Below are 18,512 nucleotides of genomic sequence, written 5' to 3'. Positions count from 1 at the left end.
TGCCTTTTTTTCCATAATAATACGAGTTTATTCTTGTAAAATTGTGACTTTTGCTCTTCATTCCATTATGACTTTTTTTCTTAATATTTTGACTTCATTCACATAAAATTACAGCTGTTTTTTTCCATTTCTGCTGGAGTTTTTTTTTTAATTTTCCAACTATTTCATTTCAATTTTCCTTTTGTGAATTTTCTTCTCGTAATTATAACTTTATATCTTTTAAAACAAGAATGTATTTTTTCTTTATTTCAACATTGTTATTGAAACTATGTTTTTCAAGTTTATTCTCATAAAATTGCAACTGTTCTATTTTTTTCTCTTAATATTTTGACTTTACTCTGGCCAAATTTCTGCCTTCGTTTTTTTTTTTTGTATAATTTTCCAAATATTTCAACTTCCTTCTCCTAATATTTTTATTTTACTGCTATGTTCTAAATTTGCACCTAACCGAAGTTTTAAAAAATTACATCTTTATTCATTGTTTTGTTACTTAAAAAAAAAATCTGTACTATTTCAGCTTCATCCTCCTAAAATGACATTTTTCTTCATACTATTACTTTATTCTTGTGAAAGTATGGCTTTTTTAAAATTACAACTTTTCTCTTAATATTTTGACTTTTGATTGATTTTACTATTTTTGCTGTTGTTTTTTTTATGTTTCCTTGTTAAATTACATTTTTAGACTGTGCTGCGGGCCGCACTTGGACACCCCTGATTTAGACGTTTGGACTACTCAGCTTGATTCTCTGCTTCAGCAATGCCACTTTGTTTTTTTCCTGGGTGAACTTTATGATGATGAACGGTGTGGTGCTGTTATTCCTGCCAGCCATTGGAATACAGTCAAACCTGTCTTAGCGGCCACCTTTATAGAAGGGCCACCTGTCTATAGCAGCCACTGAAAAATCCCCCCAAGCAAATTTACATGTTATAGACCCTGTGTATAGCAGTCACCTGTCCAACGCGGCCAGCGGCCACCCATTTTGTCTCCCTTGGTCAATATCTGACCGCATATAGCAGCCAAATTACCAACTCAAGTAGAAGCTTCATGCACGAAAAAGTTTTGTTTTTCAATCAATGAAGCCGTCGTGTGTAGACTTTAATTACTGAGTCCTCGCTCAGTCATAATCATTCACAAGATCCACACAAACTGTCAGTTGTTCGACATAAAAAAGCCGTCTTCTTTTGAGCTTGCTATTTCCTGGTCAAACATGTACCTTTAAGAGCATTTGCACCAAAACATTACCGCAAAGTAGGCTGGGAACAGGACGTGCTCCCAGCGACGCTACAATAAAAAAAAAACATATGCTAGCATGCATGCGGCAGCGGGAGCAAAACTGAGTTTGGTTGTACTTAACTGAAGTATTTTATCAGTTATCAGTTATTATTAAGCCTCTAGCTTCCTTTTAGTAAGTAAAAACCTTGGCTATGATTGCACTACATTGTCATGTAGACCTACAAAGTACACTTGGAAGAACAAGAGGTGAATAAATGTATTGCAACTAATGTGAAACTGATGAGGGGTAGGATTAAATAAGCTTTGCTTCTTCCTACTCCTTTTTGGACATGCAAAATTGTGAATTGTACTATGTGATGTGCTACTGTTTGACTCATATGCATGTTCAGGATTAAAACCATGAACCATGATAATAACAACCCTAGTAGTGCTGTACAACTTTTATCAGCAGTCTGCAGTGCCATCTACTGGTCAACATTATTATTATTATTATTATTTTCCCTTTTTTTTCTTTTTTTTCCTCTACTGGTCAACATTGAAACTGGACGCCAACCTGTCTATAGAGGCCACCTGTCTATAGCGGCCACTTTTGCAGACTCCCTCTAGTGGCCGCTATAGACAAGTTTGACTGTACATGCATCCATGTTGCTCTGTTGAAACAACATCATCTTGTTGTCCTCCACTGTTATCAGCTGGGCTGGCGTAAGACCAGCTGTGAAGCGCCGTCACAATTTACGTTGTTCATGCTTGGAGGCACTTCCAAATCATCAATTTCTGTACAACAATTGCAATATAATCCTTTTCAACATTTTGCTTCCTTAAGGCATCCATTCTAGGAATGGAACGCGTTGATAATCGGAGGACCACCTGTACAACACACGTCGACATGCCATAGAGATGACCTCTCTGGGTCTCAAATTTTACATCAACAAAAGCGGTGGACCGTGTATGTCACGATTGACTTAATCTGCACTTTTTACGAATAAGAAGAACACGGTGGACTAGGACTTGATAACATAGACGGGTTGTTGTTCCACTAGACAAGGTGGGTGCCAAGCATGCGGTGGCCCCAAATATAAATGTGATCTGCATCAAAAGTCTCACACCTCTCTTGTACAAAGTTTCTTGGATGCAAACTACAGACTAATCGAATGATCATAAAAAAGACAGGCAGTATCTTAAGCAATATATATATATATATATATATATTTTTTTTTTTTTTAAGAATACACACATCCCACCAAAACACACTGAACATAACAACCAAAGCTTTTCTGGGAAGTGTGAAAAGTTTGGATAAAGTTTGCATCTGTTCTTAATATTTCCTGCATACTTGAAACGTTTTTGGCTGCTGAGAAGCGGGCATTTCGTGAGCGTCTTGGCCACAGCTTTGTTTTGTTCCTGCCTGTGTTGGGAAGATTCAAAAGCACGGAACAATGGGAAGAGCTCACTTCAGTGCTTCGGAACCGATCTCCAACAAACAGAGAAGAGGATGGCTGATCTACTCTGGCTGCTCGTCTCGCTTCTGATGGTCATTACGCTTTGCTTTCATCCTCTGTGTGTAAGTCTATCGCTTAATTTATTCACCGCTTCATCTTTGTGTGTTTTTCTGTTCCCGATGTATGGTTTGTGGAGCGGATTGTGTATTTAATTCCAACGGTTTTCCCGTTTTTTTCCCTCATTTATGGTTCTGCAGGCGTCAGACCAATGCAACCACGAACTGACTCGTCTGAAGGAACAGGAGAAGCTTCTGAAAAGTCAACTTCAGCAGCAAGATCTCCTCCTGCGCAGACTACGGCTGTTAAACCAAGCTGCCAACGAGCCAAACACCGCAGTGGACCACAACCTCCAAACACAGCACCAAGGTCTGGCTGCAAGACATCATTCAAAAGGTCCGCCATCCACCTAATCCAGTTTCTTTTCTATGTGTTGGCAGACTGCTCTCAGCTCTACAGTTCTGGCGTCAAGTCCAGTGGGTTCTACAGCATCCAACCTCGAGGCGCCCCTGCTCCAGTCAGGGTCTACTGTGACATGAGCGAAGGAGGCGGTTGGACGGTGATGCAAAGACGCATCAATGGAGCAGAGAATTTTACCAGGTTGGTCTGTGAGAGTCAACCAAGATAAACTTCATATCTCTCTATTAGTTATGTCATAATTCATTTTCACAAGCTCATCTACAACATATCATACAATATCACCACAAATTACTTATTACTTAATTGAATTAGTAACATACTTCCTCCTTCATAATATAAAAACACTAGGGGGCGTTACCAACGATACCCATGTTGGCCGATATTATGTTTTTATGCCAGTATCGGCCCGATAATTATTGATGGCCGATAATATCGGACATCCCTAATAATAACTGTAAAATTGATTTCACTTATCGCGGGCTATTTTGGGAACATATCCCTCGCGATAAACGAGGGAACATGCGAGAACACCTAAAAACAAGACATTTGACCCCATACCTTCCTCCCCCCTCCATGCTATCTGTCTGTGATTAGATCATGGGTGGAGTACAAGAATGGTTTTGGAAACATGGTTGCAGACCTTGGAGAGCTTTGGCTTGGCAATGACAACCTGCATTACATCACTACACAAGGTATGTCTTCATCATGTCTGTTGTACACCCACTTTTCACTCGACTTTACAATCTAGTCAAGTACGCATTTTTTTGTATTTTTGATGATCCACTTTTGATGTACCACTTTTTGGCAGAATAGTACCAAAGCTAAATGCACTATTGTCCTTTGACTGGTAAACAGAGATTCATCATGTCTGTATAACTTTGGGAAGAAGACAAGAAAGGACAGAAAATGATGGATGTCCTTTGTTGCTACCTTTGCTTTACTGTGTCATGTTCCTCTGTTACATTTTGTTGACAAGAATATTCTGTTGTACTGCTATGATGCTATTTACAGTATGTATGTAAATATTTTCATTCATCCAAGTCGCTGTTTTCTCAGGACACTGAACCCATGGCAACCGGATTGTTCAGGTTATCTTAGAAGACGTTACACCTCTCATCAGAGCAGGCTTCATCAGTCCATGCTCAAAGACTAGCGAGGACATCTCTTGACTTTATCAGTTCATGCTCAAAGACTAGCTAGAACAGCACTGATCAGTTCGTGCTCAAAGACTAGCTAGAACAGCACTGATCAGTTCGTGCTCAAAGACTATATAGGACAGCTCTAGTCTTCATTAGTTTATGCTCAGAGACTATATAGGACAGTTCTAGTCCATTCATGCTCAAAGACTAGATAGGACAACTGCAGTCAGGTCATGGTCAAAGACTATATAGGACAACTCTAGTCGTCATCAGTTCATGCTCAAAGTCTAGATAGGACAGCTGCAGTCAGATCATGCTCAAAGACTAGATAGGACAACTCTAGTCATGATCAGTTCATGCTCAAAGTCCAGATAGGAAAACTGCAGTCAGGTCATGCTCAAAGACTAGATAGGACAGCTCTAGTCTTTGCGCACAAACTGATAAAGCCTGCTCGGACGGGAGTTTAAACGCCTTGAGAATATTTATAGAATGTACAGTAACTACAGTACCACAGCTGTTGCCATCCTATCTTGTGATGGAAACACAGCAGAGAAAAACAGATTTAGATTATTCAAAGGACAATGTCATTCTGTGTTCATTTATTTGTTCCAGGCAATTACACACTGACAATTCATCTGGAAGACTTTGATGGTAACCAACGTCATGCTGAGTATAGGAACTTTAAGGTGGCAGATGAAAAGGTGTGTCAAATTCAGTGTTACTGGTGAGATGGAGCTTATCCCAGCTGATTTGGGGCAACGGATGCCAGTCAAAAACATATAAGCAAACAACCATTCACACTCACATCTACAGCATGTGCAAGTTCACGTATCTAATTGCATTTTATTTGGCTGAGGGAGAAAAAAACTCTACAGGTTCAAATACAGAACTGCATGTCTGTGAGGCAGACACGCCGACCACACGGGCCACCATGCTGCCTCAACTCACGTGATCAATTATTAAAAGTCCTACCTTTTCCTGGCTACCACTTTTGGTGTTCCTCAGAGTTCCGTTCTCAAACCTCATTTGTTCATCATCTACTTCATTCCCCTTGGCCATATTTGCGAATTTTCTAAACGTACTACTACGGGATCCTTGTCTTGTCTATCTTCAATGTGAATTTGCTGTATTACCTTCTCTCCATGGCAGGATTTCTACCGACTTACCTTTGGAGCCTACACTGGCACAGCAGGAGATGCTCTCTCTGGGAATTACCAGGCAGGAGTGTCAGACTGGGCCAGTCATCAGGGTCTTCAATTCAGCACCTATGACAAGGACAATGACAACTACCAAGGCAGCTGTGCACAGGAAGATAAAGGAGGCTGGTGGTTCAACAAGTATGTTATATATTTAATAACCAAGAAACATATCATCAGAAGCCACCCCTTACACATTGTTACTTGCGACATCTATTCCCCAGGTGCCACTCAGCCCACCTGAATGGCCGGTACTACCCCAGTGGGTACTACAGTGGGCTGACTGATGATGGTGTGGTTTGGTACACATGGAGAGGATGGTGGTACTCGCTGAAAACTAGCATCATGAAACTACGACCCGACAACTTCAAAATCAAGGATTTGGACGACCCGAATATGGTTCATAAGGCTTAGATATTAAAGCTGCTCTTTCGTAGGCACAAACACCTCTGCAATCTAACAAGAAGTCATTTACACATTGCTACAGCATACAACCTGAATACACTATAATAAATATAGAAACCATACACTATGGTAGTTACAAGTAGCTTTATTTACACATTTACAACACAGCTTAGTACAGTGGATTCCCACCCATCCACGATTCAGCATTTACAGCTCTGCATATCCATGGATTTTTGGTAAAACAAAATTATTATTTTTTCCTCCACAAATAGGTCGTTTTTTCCACAGAAAACACACTTATTCGCCATAATATGTTTGTGATAATACATGTCAAATATACTGTTAAAAAGCCCACCATTTTGCATGTTTATGTCTTTATGTTTCACTGGTAATGTCTTTTCCTCAAGCGTTGAGATATCGCACTTTGGTCGGCGGTGCTTGAACACACCATAGTTGTATGCTGTGACTTCGATTTCATGTGTTCACGGATCATCTTACATTCTGATTCATTAGTGGTGAGTAGCTATACGTGTTATAGTTTAAATGTGCTAAATCAGTGTGTGAGGCATATTTAAGGATTAAACCTGGATTCAGCATTTTAGCATTTAGCTTGTTAGCTTCTGTCGCTAGTGAACAATAAACACATCGGAGAGGAACATTAACGTAAAGCTTGTATGAAGGTTTGGCAGGGAGGGTCAAGCCGTGTGTCAAAAATATACATTTTTATGGCATATCAATGACTCCCACATGGTCCTGGATTTTAACCCCCACAAAAAATGGAGATTCACTGTATTGACTTTATTTTTGCTCATACAATTATATGTAATAAAAAGGGAATCATTGTGAAAAAGCAATAAAACTGAATTATTTGGGGTTTTTTTAATCCATAGAGCACCAATTTGCACTTCATTTTAATACGATTGAAAAGCCAGCATTTCAAGAAATGCTGCAAACGTTTGACAAACAGGACAAATTGCCTGTGAGAAAATACGTCACAAATGCCAGTTCCACAACTTTGCAGCGTGAAAGATGACATATTAATGGAAATATTGCATTATTAAGATATATTATTGTTATATATTATTATATATTATCATAACATTAGTGGCTTATTTAGGCTAAAAAAATGTTAATAATATTGTTTAGCATCATTTTGTGGGACAATAAACATTTCAAAATGCACCTACATTGTTAACTCGGTTAAATAAAAAACGTTGTTTGTCCAGTCATATTTTTTCATTGTATTTTTCTTTAAAGTAGCATTAAAATCCTGTCTAGTTTCGTGGACCCAATCTCATCTAACGCCTTGTCTCAAGAGTTGGGTGTCTCGTGACACACCTATTAATTAATAAATCATGCTGTTTTGTGGCAATTATTAGTAAAAAAAAAATGCATATTTTAGGTACTGTTTGCTGAAATTAAGCATTTCCAAGCATAAAAATGGCTAAGTGGTGTAAAATACAAATACAGTATAAGGCATTCTAATACGCATTCAAATACTTGGTGTAGTGGTGATATGTAGTATTCTACATTGGTCACTAGGTGCCAGTAATGTTACTGTAATGTTTGGTGAGACTCAAACACCAGACTTTATCGCCGGAACAACACTCTCGCAGGTTTGAATTACCTCACAACAGGCACAATAGTCCCTAATAAAAATCCCTAATAAAAACATGGACTACTGTTGCGGCTGTAACCCATGTCAAGATAAAACTTCCTGTCTGTGCCACCAAACTCAGGGGGGTATTTCAAACGACCAGGGTAAATACAAAAGTTCCTCATAAAGGTCCTGTAGTGGAAAAACACAGTAAGACAGTCCTTTTGAACTTATTAAAAGATCCTTTTGCCTGTTTGTAATTTGCACGAGAGCACCAAACATGGACATTGAAAGGTGGAAGAAAGTTTTATTTCTGATGAGAAAACAATGCAACCTTGGGGGTCCAACATTACTGCATGACAAGGAGATCCCCCCTGAGATGTTTTCCACACGGCACAGTGGAGGGGGCACCATCATGATCTGGGGTGCTTTTTCCTTCAACAGAATAATGGAGCTTCAGGTCGTGCAGGGGCGTCCAACGGCAGCTGGCTACGTGGAGATGTACCAGGGGGAATTCCTCATGACTGAAGGCCCTCGTCTGTGTGGTAATGACTGGGTTTGTCAACAGAGATTGAAATTCACAATGTCTACCTGACAAAGGACTTCTTCCAGAGGAATGACCTCACTCTTTTGGACCATCCTGCATGTTCCCCTGGTCTAAATCCAGACACCTGGAGCAATATTCCCACTAGACTCCTGGAAACACTGGCATCAAGCAGTTTTCAGGTGACTAACAAGAATGGCGGAGCTTTGTAGTCATTACTGAGTCATTTTTTGAACATTTTATTTCTATTTTGGGGGCGTTTGTTTTTTAAGCTATGGTCTTAAACTTTTGATCAGCTGATGAACAGCCCTTTTCACTTCAATGTGCTCACGCCAACAAAAAAAAAAGTTTGAAAAAAAATAACAAAAAGAAAGTACTCACGTAATAAAACATTGGTGATTTTGACAGCCCCCGCCCCTCCCCCCCAAAAAAAATCCATATTTCAACATTCAAGCACATGGCTGAAATAACAAGATTAACGTGTTTTGGTGCCATGACCACTTTAATGGCTGTTTGCAATTAATTCCTGACTGAATTTTTTTTTTGTCCCACTCCCATTTCTTCTTTTTGTATTTTGAAGCTCTACTTACAACCTTAGATCCAACAGCGCAAAATGTAAATTCTTGCAATTTTTGCAGTCGTCTTCGGAATTGAACAGCCTCATAAAGCCTTTGTCACACACTTTGTCAGTCTCTCTCTCGCTCTCTTTCTCTCTCTGTCTCTCTTTCATAGTCGTCACTTTGTCTAGAGACAAATTAGCCCTTGATCTTGTGCTGTCCTCCTCACCACGCAGTAGTCTTTTGAAACCCGTTGGTGGTAGTTGATTTTTTTTGCACAGCTCCACGTTGTCAGGGTCCACTGGCAAAAGTTGCCCGAGCCGCTTTTAACTTGAAAGCTGCATCATATATATTTCTTTGTGTGTTTTCCATGATGAGGGTGTGTGCATGAATTGAAAAATGTTATTTTCTTGAATTCCAAAGAAAACAGTTGATCGTGTTGTGTTTTAGGAATAATGGGATTGGAGTTCCTAAAGAATCCTAAATAGAACCTGATCATTCATGTTGGCAAATGAAGAAGCTTCAGCTAGTAAGTACATGATGAAATGTTCCTTTGCAGATCAGGTAAGGTAAACAAACCTGTTTTCCATAGTAGACCAGGGGACTGCAGAAGATGTTGAAACATGAGCGCATTTCAAATTCTTAGAGGTGATGCTATTGCCCAAGGGCATTGCAGGCTAGTTGTGTTTTTTATGTAACATTTGATCATATTACATTTTTAAAATCTTTAAATTGAACAGTCAAAGTGTTTAAAAAGCCTCAGTAATTTTGACCCACACATAAATCAGCAAGTCACAAGACCCGAGACCATTCACTGGTACTGTATGAGCCTGTATGACCACATCACCTGTAAGACCTGCTGGTTGGGGCACTAACATAGCGCATGGTGAATGGGTGTATTCTCTGCACCTATTTAAGATAAGAAGATGTGAAGATAAGATAAGAATGAAAGAAAAACAAAGTACAAAAACCGTTACATTCGGATTACCTGTGGCTAAACAAAAATGAAGTGTAGAATGTTCTGTGTGTATCCTTCAAGTGTTTAGCACTGAAGTTGCACTGTTTATGTAACTACTGTATATAAACATATGACCATTAACATGTTGATGTTTCAGCTCCCAGGGGTCTTTGACCCCCTCCCCCCCCGCAATAGGTAGCACAGCATTATGACGCAGCCACACAGGCGCTCACTTTCAATTCACGTCAAAAGTGCAGACTTAAAACTGCCTGTGAGTCTTTAAATTGTGAAAATTGCTTAAGTAAAACCATATTTATGATCAGTATTGATCACCCTGATTTTGTCATTGTGTCGCCACAGGAAGACAATAGAAGTAAACAGGCAATGACACATGGCGCTACCTTCCTAGCCTGCCATCAATCAATCTATCAAAGCACGAACAGCCGTTTGGTTGCAGAGGAAGAGTACATTATTATAGTGCATTATTTGTTGTGTACATAGTAGATTATAACTGCCTGAGGCCTCACCTGGATTTGAAGTTCAGTAATTATGATGCCAACTATTTGACTATATTTGCATTCTACGTAATAAGAGGGGTTCATTACACATGTTGCCAATACCAGTGTATTCATTTTTGTCTATGCTCCCGTTGCATACTTCCTCTAGATCTTGCCCCACAACCACTTTAAGTGGCTTGTCTGGCCAAACCAGGTATTTGACATACCTTGGGAATTTTGCAACCATCTGTCAAAGTCTCTGTCAGCTGGAGGGTACAGCTGGAGGAACCCTTATATTATTATTCTCAGTTAGTATGTGTTTTGCTTCTCTAGTTTCTCATACAAATCAAATAAGAATTGTTGTTGAAGTTGTTATGGTGCATTTTTTATTGATTTTCTGTTTCTGTAGCTGATATTATGCCTGATCGTTGCGTGCACTCGAGCAGATGGAATAAGCCTGTTAACATTTCCAAAAGACCCCAGATTCTTCAGTATTGTGTTTGGCACATTTGTTTGGATAAAGAAAAGTTTGGGTCTGAAGTCTATTACTGGAGGGTGTGTCCACCATCCGCTGTCCCGACTATCCTTCCTCAACCCAGATCGGGATATCCATCCATCCATTTTCTATACCGCTTCTCCTCATTAGGGTCGCGGGGGCATGCTGGAGCCTATCCCAGCTGACTTCGAGCGACAGGCAGGGTACACCCTGGACTGGTCGCCAGCCAATCGCAGGGCACATATAGAGAAACAACCATTCACGCTCACAGTCATACCTATGGACAATTTAGAGTCTCCAATTAACCTAACATGCATGTTTTTGGAATGTGGGAGGAAAACGGAGTACCCGGAGAAAACCCACGCGCCCACGGGGAGAACATGCAAACTCCACACAGAAATACCCAAGGAAGAATCGAACCCAGGTCTTCCCGATCTCCAGGCTGTTACTGTGTTGGCCAACATGCTAACCACTAGACCACCGGCCCCAGATCGGGATATGCGAGTGAAATCACACTAGAAGAAGTCTGACCGTGGAAAAGCATGCCAAGGTGGCAGTAAATGAATCCCCCTTTTTTTTACTAGATATATTATACGAATATTAGAATAAAAATATGGGTTTTTATCGGTCAGTGTCAATCACTGCCAGTCAAACAACATACCTGTTGTCGTTGATTTTTTCTGTGTGTTATGTCAGATACTCAATGAACTGCTTTGTCGGCAAGCAACCGTGTGTTATAGGTTGTTACCGCTTGTTGTCATCCGTCTTTCTTGGAGCTGCATTGCAAAAGGGTACAGAATAAATTGTTAGGTGTTTATTTTATTTACAGTTCAGGTTGGAATTTCTTTTGTGCGCTGCATAGATTTGCTGTGCGCTGACAACACGTTAGCAGTGCACGAATGCACACGCGCGCATCTTAAGGGGAACATTGCTCACGGGTACTTGACGAAGACATGAGTTTCACTGACACGCTGGTACTCCACAACGATTCAAGTTTCACCGACCCACGGGTGATTGACAAAAATGCAACTTTCACTGACTCACGGGTACTTAACGAAAACTCGTGTTACGGACTCGAGGAAGGCTTGAGTTGTGCTGACTCACGGGTACGTGTGCATGTGTGGGTTTCTGCATCTGCACTTTGCGATGAGTTACTTGTGTGAACTGGGTACCTGATTCTCTTGAGTGACTCATCCGAAGTGGAGTCAGTGAAAGGAACGGAGTTTCCCCATCTCTAATAAATTGCTACACAGATGATTTGACATGTTGACAATACCGTGTAGTTACCACACCATATTGTTTGTTTGGAATATATATAAGTATTTTAATGCTGCCACTGTTACAACTGCTAAAAGTGCCATTCAAACATTAATGGAATTTTTGGCTCTCCGCCCCATCACAACTCCGGTTTAACCTGGTTTGGCATCATTAAACCCACAGAGGAGACATTTCCCTCAAAGGAGGCATCTATGCTTCTATACTTTTAAATCAGCTGCTAGGCAGGTTCTACAGGCTTTTTGAGGTGATGGGGACCTACATCATCCTTTTTCGCTCTATTCCACTTACATTCTTATTTTGTAAAAGATTCAAAAGATACCGTGAACCCATAAAAAATATTTCAATTAATTTAATTATTTTAATTTTTTCCACGCGATGTTTCTCTTGTGAGTCATTTAAACGTGATGAGATCACGTCATTCCACGAGTCTCTCCCTCTCTTCGTGGGCGGATCCCTTTTACATACACCAGAAGCCTATAGCTGTGCTCCTCTCAAGTCACATCAGTTTGCCTCTCACTTGCAGGTTGTAAGTGACTTCTTGGACGACTGCAGGTGGAGACATCACGAGAGGATGGGAAGCTAACTGGCTGCGCTTATTTGAAGGCTTTCAAAAAGGAGCGATTTGTTAGCCAAAACAGGTGAGTGCAGCTATCTATCTATTTATCAGAAATGTATGGATTTGCGGGACCGTGAATGCTGAATGGTGAATGTGGGGATCCACTGTAGCCAAATGCTAACGGTAATAATGCAATGCTGACTGAAGACACACTGATTGCTCCCACAAGTACAGGATTGAGAAGACACCAGTGGGCATTTAATAGTAGTAGTTGTAGTTAGTAGTAGTTTTTGGAAGTCTTACCTCGATTGTCTGTTCAAACTAACCTCATGTGTGTATTTGCAGTTGAATGGCACGGTGCTACTGTCGCTGGCGTCGAGTTTTGATCTGCGTGTGCAGCCCATGCATCTGCCTGATCCTGCTGTTCCTTTACGCGGGCATCATGGTGTGTATGGACATGAACACGAAAGCACAGCAAATGAGCAGTACGATACGTTCTCTAGAAAATGAACACTTTGTGGCCTGGGGAAGTTTTAAAAATAAGAGCTTCGCCCCCCTCCCTAAAACTTTCTGGAAGCTCGATGAAGAGGCTTTTTGGAATCGACTCCAGGTGACCGTCGACCGCCATTTCAACCCCATCCTGAAACCCCCAAAAATAGAGATGGGGATAAGGAACAATGCCTTTTATGATTCACTTTTGAGGCTCAGCTTCTCTGAGGTGATTGACTTGGAAAACATGAGGAAAAAAATTGAGCAGCTACCAAGGCAGATGCAAGACTTTGTTGGCCACATGAAACAGAGAAACTACCCCGTCATCATCCAGCCTGCAGATTCTACTTGCGGAGCAGGAGCGGCGGATGAGAAGGAACCTCCATTGCTTCTCCTCGCCATTAAGTCCACCGAGCTGAACTTACAAAACCGTCAAGCCATCCGACAAACCTGGGGCCAAGTGGGCTGGGTGGGCACACACAGGAAGAATAGCCACAGAAGACAGGAGGTCGGAGGGTACATCCGCCGGGTTTTCCTGATCGGCAAAGAGAACCCCCAAGGCTCGGGAATGGATGCATCCGAGTTGCTGCAGATGGAAGGTCAATACTATGGAGACATTGTGCAGTGGGACTTCAGCGACACCTTTTTCAACCTCAGCTTGAAGGATGTTCACTTTTGGAGCTGGTTCTCAAGCCGCTGCAGCCAGACTCGCTTCGTTTTTAAGGGAGATGACGACGTCTTTGTCAACCTCCCAAACATGATTGCCTACCTCCACGAGCAGCTAGAGAAGCCCCATGCAGAACAGACCATGAATGAATTCATGGTGGGAGACGTCATCGGTGCCGCTTTCCCCAATCGACTTTGCCAATCCAAGTACTTTGTCCCGGACAGCTTCTACAAGGGGCTTTATCCAACGTACGCGGGTGGCGGTGGAGTGGTGTACTCAGGCCAGCTGGCCAAACGCCTGCACGACGTCTCCAGAAGGGTTCACCTCTTCCCGATCGATGATGTTTTTGTTGGGATGTGTATGGCTCGACTCAACGCGTCCCCCATCCACCACCCCGCCTTTCTCACCTTTGACTTTCCTAAGATGGAAGAGGCTGAGCCGTGTGCGTACCATACGATCCTACTGGTCCATAAACGCAGCCCAACGCAACTGATTGAACTGTGGGACAACGTGTCAAGGACGCGGAACCAGTGTTGGAATGTTCCACTGAGGGTTTCAGACCAGAAGGTAAATGCATCTAAAGTGTAGTTGAATGCATCTAAAAAGACACCTTCCACTTTCAATTCAGATTCTTCTCAAGTAAAAAGAACATTTGGTGTACAGAAGATCACACCAGTGAATGACAAAAAAAAACCACGAGTAATTGATACGCCCATTAAAATGTCTATTTTTAACACATGGCTCACTCTATTCATTCTATTTTTTAAAATACAAAACAAGGTATAGGCTGCACTTTAATTACCCCTGGTTCACACGCTACCTGTTGCTACCTCGCCATCAGAGATCCGTTGTGATCTGTGATCACAACTGGACAAACACACCTCAAGGTATTTAAATCCATCCCTTGTCGTGTCAGAGAAACTAGGGTTGGACAATGCAGTCGTCCCCCGCCACATCATGGTTCGAATTTTGTGGTTTCACTCTATTAAGGTTTTTCTAACATGCATGAATAAATCATCACTGTAGCAGAGCCTGCGAGGCAAACAGTTGGAGCCAGATGAGAGGTTACGGACGGTTAGTTGGGGAAGGTTTTTCACGGGGGTATGTGGTGGTTATTTGTATTTTCACTTATTACACATTTTAATTTACTGAGGGGTAAGGGCGCACTTAGGGGGGAGGCCACAATTACGGGCTCAAAACAATACATTGTGAAAATATGTCAATATTACTAATATAATGTCTGATAGGCCTACATGCCATTTTAGTCCCTTAGGCGTGGCCACTTGGAATGTAAATTGATTGGGAGACCCAATAAAACTATTGCTACAGGAATGCCATTTATCACTTGAGGAATCAGAGAAAGTTTGTAAATGCTGGGTAGGGCAGGTATTTTGCAGTCCAGGGACTACTAGTATAAGTAAAGGGGTTATAACACTTGCCAGTAAACAAAAACACTTAAAATGCATCAATCAAATTAAGGACAGTGTGGGGAGAATTCTCCTTGTAGTGGCAGAGATACAGGGCTTGGTGTTAACCCTTGGCCAATATTTATGCACCAAATTTAGATGATGATTTATTCTTTCAAGACCTTGAAATGAAATTACAGATTTCAGGAAACCACGAAATGATTATAGGAGGAGATTTCAATTTATTATTAGACCCTTGCCTGGATCATTGTGCGGTTACTGTTGGTAGATCACCCAAGGCCTTAATCTTGCATAAAATGTGTAAAACTGATGAGGGGTGTTATGTAAATTAAATTTATGATTAAGAAAATACGACGGTCCGCGGGAGATTTGTGGGAACACAAGCCGGTTGGGTTGGGGACCACTGTTGTAGAGTATGTTCATTGGACAATGGACAATGGAAATTTAGTGACCGGGATGTTCAAGGCACACGACACATACAATATCACAGTGCAAACAGCGTCTGGCATTGAATGAATCAGAAATAGAGTCGCCAGGTTACTCACGTTTATAGACGCACAGTGTTAGTTGAACATCAAAAACATTGTCCATCTTATGACATCAACTCTCAAAGCTCTTCGGCTGCCCTGCTGCATTCAAGTGCCCATCTCGCGTCGTAATTGGTTTGGTTTGGTTTGGTTTGGTTTAGTTTATTTGAACATGAAGGTTACAATGGAATACATCTCATGAATCATTTTTTTCACAGTTCTACATGTCCAAAAGGAGTAGGAAGAAGCAAAGCTTATTTAATCCTACCCCCCTTTGGGAGCTACATTTAATCGCACGTTAACTTAAAGGAACAAAAGAGAATTGGCACTACTAAAACAGTCTGTTTTCCAATTTTTGAAGTGTTTTTTTAATATATTGTCTTTTCCAGTTGACATGTAAGTGTGATTTAAACAAGAATAGCAACCAAAAAATAGATGCAGCTTGCAGGTAAGTGGTACTATTTGAGCTACTGTATCTTTAGAACAGGCTGGGAAGCGACTCGTGTGGTCCTTAGGGGCCACCTGGTACCCGTGACCCGATTTAGACCACGCATATACTACAGATGTTGATGTAATGTTCGCAGTGTCCCTGAATGCATCTCACGGTCTGTCTAGTGACAAGGTAGAGCCGTTGCAATGACGAATGGACCTGAGACGTTTATTTAGTTTGTTTAGAGTTGGAAATTCACATATGGTGTTTAAACTGCACTACTGTTGATGTGTTCAGGTCAGAATAAAGTTATAAAGGAGCAACAGATTCCGTGGGGAGCTACAGTGTGCTGCTGTCTGTTGTCATAAGAGAGAGCAGTGGCTTGCCGTGATGTGTATGCGTTGAACACGCTAAAAAAATGTAATGTTATTAATGGAATCAATTATTTACCGCCGTTAACGCCCTATTTTTGACAGCCCTACTAAAAAGTACTGTGTTACAGATCACATATACACATACATACATAGTACACATATAGCTGAATAATAAACAATAAATATAGAATGCAAAATATTAAATATATAAAGTGCAAATTCTCAAGTTGAGGAAAAAAGATTATCAGTGAAGCACGGGGGCATAAACATGTAAAAATGGTGGGCATTTTTTAAACAGTGCTACCTGTATGCTGTACAATATACCTGTATTATCAATTATTTATATATTATTACCAACTTACAGTAAATGAGATGTGTTTTCTGCAGAAAAAACAAAACGTTTGTTCAATTAAAAACACAATTTTTTTGGACCAAAATTCTGCAAATGTGCAGGGATCCAATGCAATTGTATTTGAAGTAGAAAGCAGTGTAAATATTCCAAAAGTAGTAATATAGTAGTAGTCCTAAAAAAGCTTGTTGATGCTGTTTATTATGCAACGTCTTGCTATAGCTTACGTATAACTTCAAAGATACCATCTGGAAAGCAGGATAACCTCCTCAAGTCATCATAAATGTCAGGCGTCACTTCCCACATGTTCACCTTCCTGTGTAACTGGTTGTCTTACCCTGTGTGCTATGTCAACTCTTATTACTAGCCCATCTCAGCCACATATTAGCTGCAGGGACCTGAGTCTCACATTCAACGTGCATAATAATAATGCTGTGAAACAGGGAATCGGGTGTATTTGGGATATAAAAAGTCCAGCTCGGTTAAAATGGCAGGGTTTTGTGATGCAGAACAAATGAAAGCAAGATTTGATTTTCAGGGAGGTTGCAAAGTGGCCTCCAGCTACACGAAAGCAGCTGCAGGAATGTCTGGCAAGTGAGCTGATCCATGAGCAGATGGAATCCTGCGTGACAATCTTGTACTCCTTGTATGACTGGAAGAGGAGGTACTGTAAGACCAGCCTTTTTTTGAACAAGAAAACATTTAGCAAAATCGCAGGAAAATGGTGAACCTTTTGCACAAGTTATGTTTGGCACAAAACAATCACAATGTAAGTACAGTGAGGCGTGGTGGCGGAGGTAACATGGTTTTCCCAGACCACACCGACTGCGTTACGATTGGTCAGGGATCCAGGGTTGGCTCCGGCCCCCCCACCCCTGCCAGAGATCAAACAGCAGTGACCATGAGGTCTTCAGAGACAGAATTTTATTAACTGATGAATTTTTGAGGCTCATGTCTGTATTTTTTTGGCAAATTTCAGCCTGGCCTTCCTATTCTTCTTGCTAATGACTGATTTGCATGTTCTGGTGTAGCCATTATACTTTTGTTCATGAAGTCTTCTATAAACAGTAGATAGCGATACCTTCACTCCTGCCCTTTGCAGGTTGTTGCTGATGTCGTTATCAGTTGTTTAAAGTTCTCACAGTGTCAACTCTGAACTGCAGGTGTTTTTCCTCGGTCTTCCTGTTCCACGTCTGTTACTTAGGACACCACAGGTTTCTTTCTTCTTCAGGACATTCCAAATGCTTGTAGTGGCTCTGACCAACGTTTGTGTAATGGTTCTGATGGATTTCCCATCTTCTCTCAGTTTTTCACCCACAGGCTTTTGTGTTGTTTTCACCTCTAAATGCAGTCTGCACAGGCAAAACTTATCGTACCAAATCTGTGTGGACATTTGGTGATATTTATTGATTGAATAAGTAATGTGATAGGACACACCTGGGCAACAAAGTCACATGTTCCAGTACTTTTACTGGCATGAATAATTGGTGGGTTCAAACAAAAGCTGCTATGATCAAGATTGTCCATCAGATACAGATGCAAATACCTGGAAAAAAAAAAGCTGAAATGTGGTCTAATATCCATCTGCTGATGTCTAACCCAAATGTTTTCAGTCAACAGCAAAAATAAAGAAATTGACGTCATTGTTCCGATACTTCCTGAGGACACGCTACATACGGTAAGTCTGAAAAGTTACAAGTTTCTGCTTTAAGAACAGTTCCAGATACCAGTCTATATCGGCATAAAGAAAAAAAACAACAGCAACAAAAAGTCAGCTTTCAACATGACTATGACAATTCAAAAATGTGACATCCAAGCAAAACGAAATATCTAAAATTGAGGTCAGATGTGCTTGTTTTGGGGCATTCTTATCCAA

At 40.9% G+C, this 18,512-nt stretch overlaps 2 protein-coding genes across 2 annotated transcripts; both read left to right on the top strand.

Moving 5' to 3' along the window:
* Positions 1–2,671: 2,671 nt before the first annotated feature.
* Positions 2,672–6,718, top strand: LOC129189985 (fibrinogen-like protein 1). Its single transcript, XM_054792237.1, has 7 exons — positions 2,672–2,795; positions 2,931–3,099; positions 3,171–3,330; positions 3,745–3,842; positions 4,902–4,990; positions 5,439–5,626; positions 5,710–6,718. Exons 1-7 carry the CDS (start codon positions 2,727–2,729, stop codon positions 5,897–5,899), a joined length of 963 nt encoding a protein of 320 aa, XP_054648212.1. The 5' UTR covers positions 2,672–2,726; the 3' UTR covers positions 5,900–6,718.
* Positions 6,719–12,722: 6,004 nt separating this feature from the next.
* Positions 12,723–14,117, top strand: LOC129190322 (N-acetyllactosaminide beta-1,3-N-acetylglucosaminyltransferase 2-like). Its single transcript, XM_054792911.1, has one exon. The coding sequence runs from the start codon at positions 12,723–12,725 to the stop codon at positions 14,115–14,117; it is 1,395 nt and encodes a 464-aa protein (XP_054648886.1).
* Positions 14,118–18,512: the final 4,395 nt, after the last annotated feature.

Source organism: Dunckerocampus dactyliophorus, chromosome 11 (assembly GCF_027744805.1).
Source record: "Dunckerocampus dactyliophorus isolate RoL2022-P2 chromosome 11, RoL_Ddac_1.1, whole genome shotgun sequence".
Taxonomy (NCBI): domain Eukaryota; kingdom Metazoa; phylum Chordata; class Actinopteri; order Syngnathiformes; family Syngnathidae; genus Dunckerocampus; species Dunckerocampus dactyliophorus.
Note: the sequence above shows the minus strand (reverse complement) of the source record. Positions and strands in the feature narration are given on the sequence as shown.

What these genes read in the sequence shown, in the direction of transcription:
- LOC129190322 (XM_054792911.1), top strand. Translation starts at nt 12,723, where the DNA reads ATGGCACGGTGCTACTGTCGCTGGCGTCGAGTTTTGATCTGCGTGTGC.
- LOC129189985 (XM_054792237.1), top strand. Translation starts at nt 2,727, where the DNA reads ATGGCTGATCTACTCTGGCTGCTCGTCTCGCTTCTGATGGTCATTACG. An exon ending in CCTCCAAACACAGCACCAAG is followed by an intron (nt 3,100 to 3,170) that starts GTCTGGCTGCAA and finishes ATGTGTTGGCAG; the next exon opens with ACTGCTCTCAGCTCTACAGT. An exon ending in TTAAGGTGGCAGATGAAAAG is followed by an intron (nt 4,991 to 5,438) that starts GTGTGTCAAATT and finishes TCTCCATGGCAG; the next exon opens with GATTTCTACCGACTTACCTT.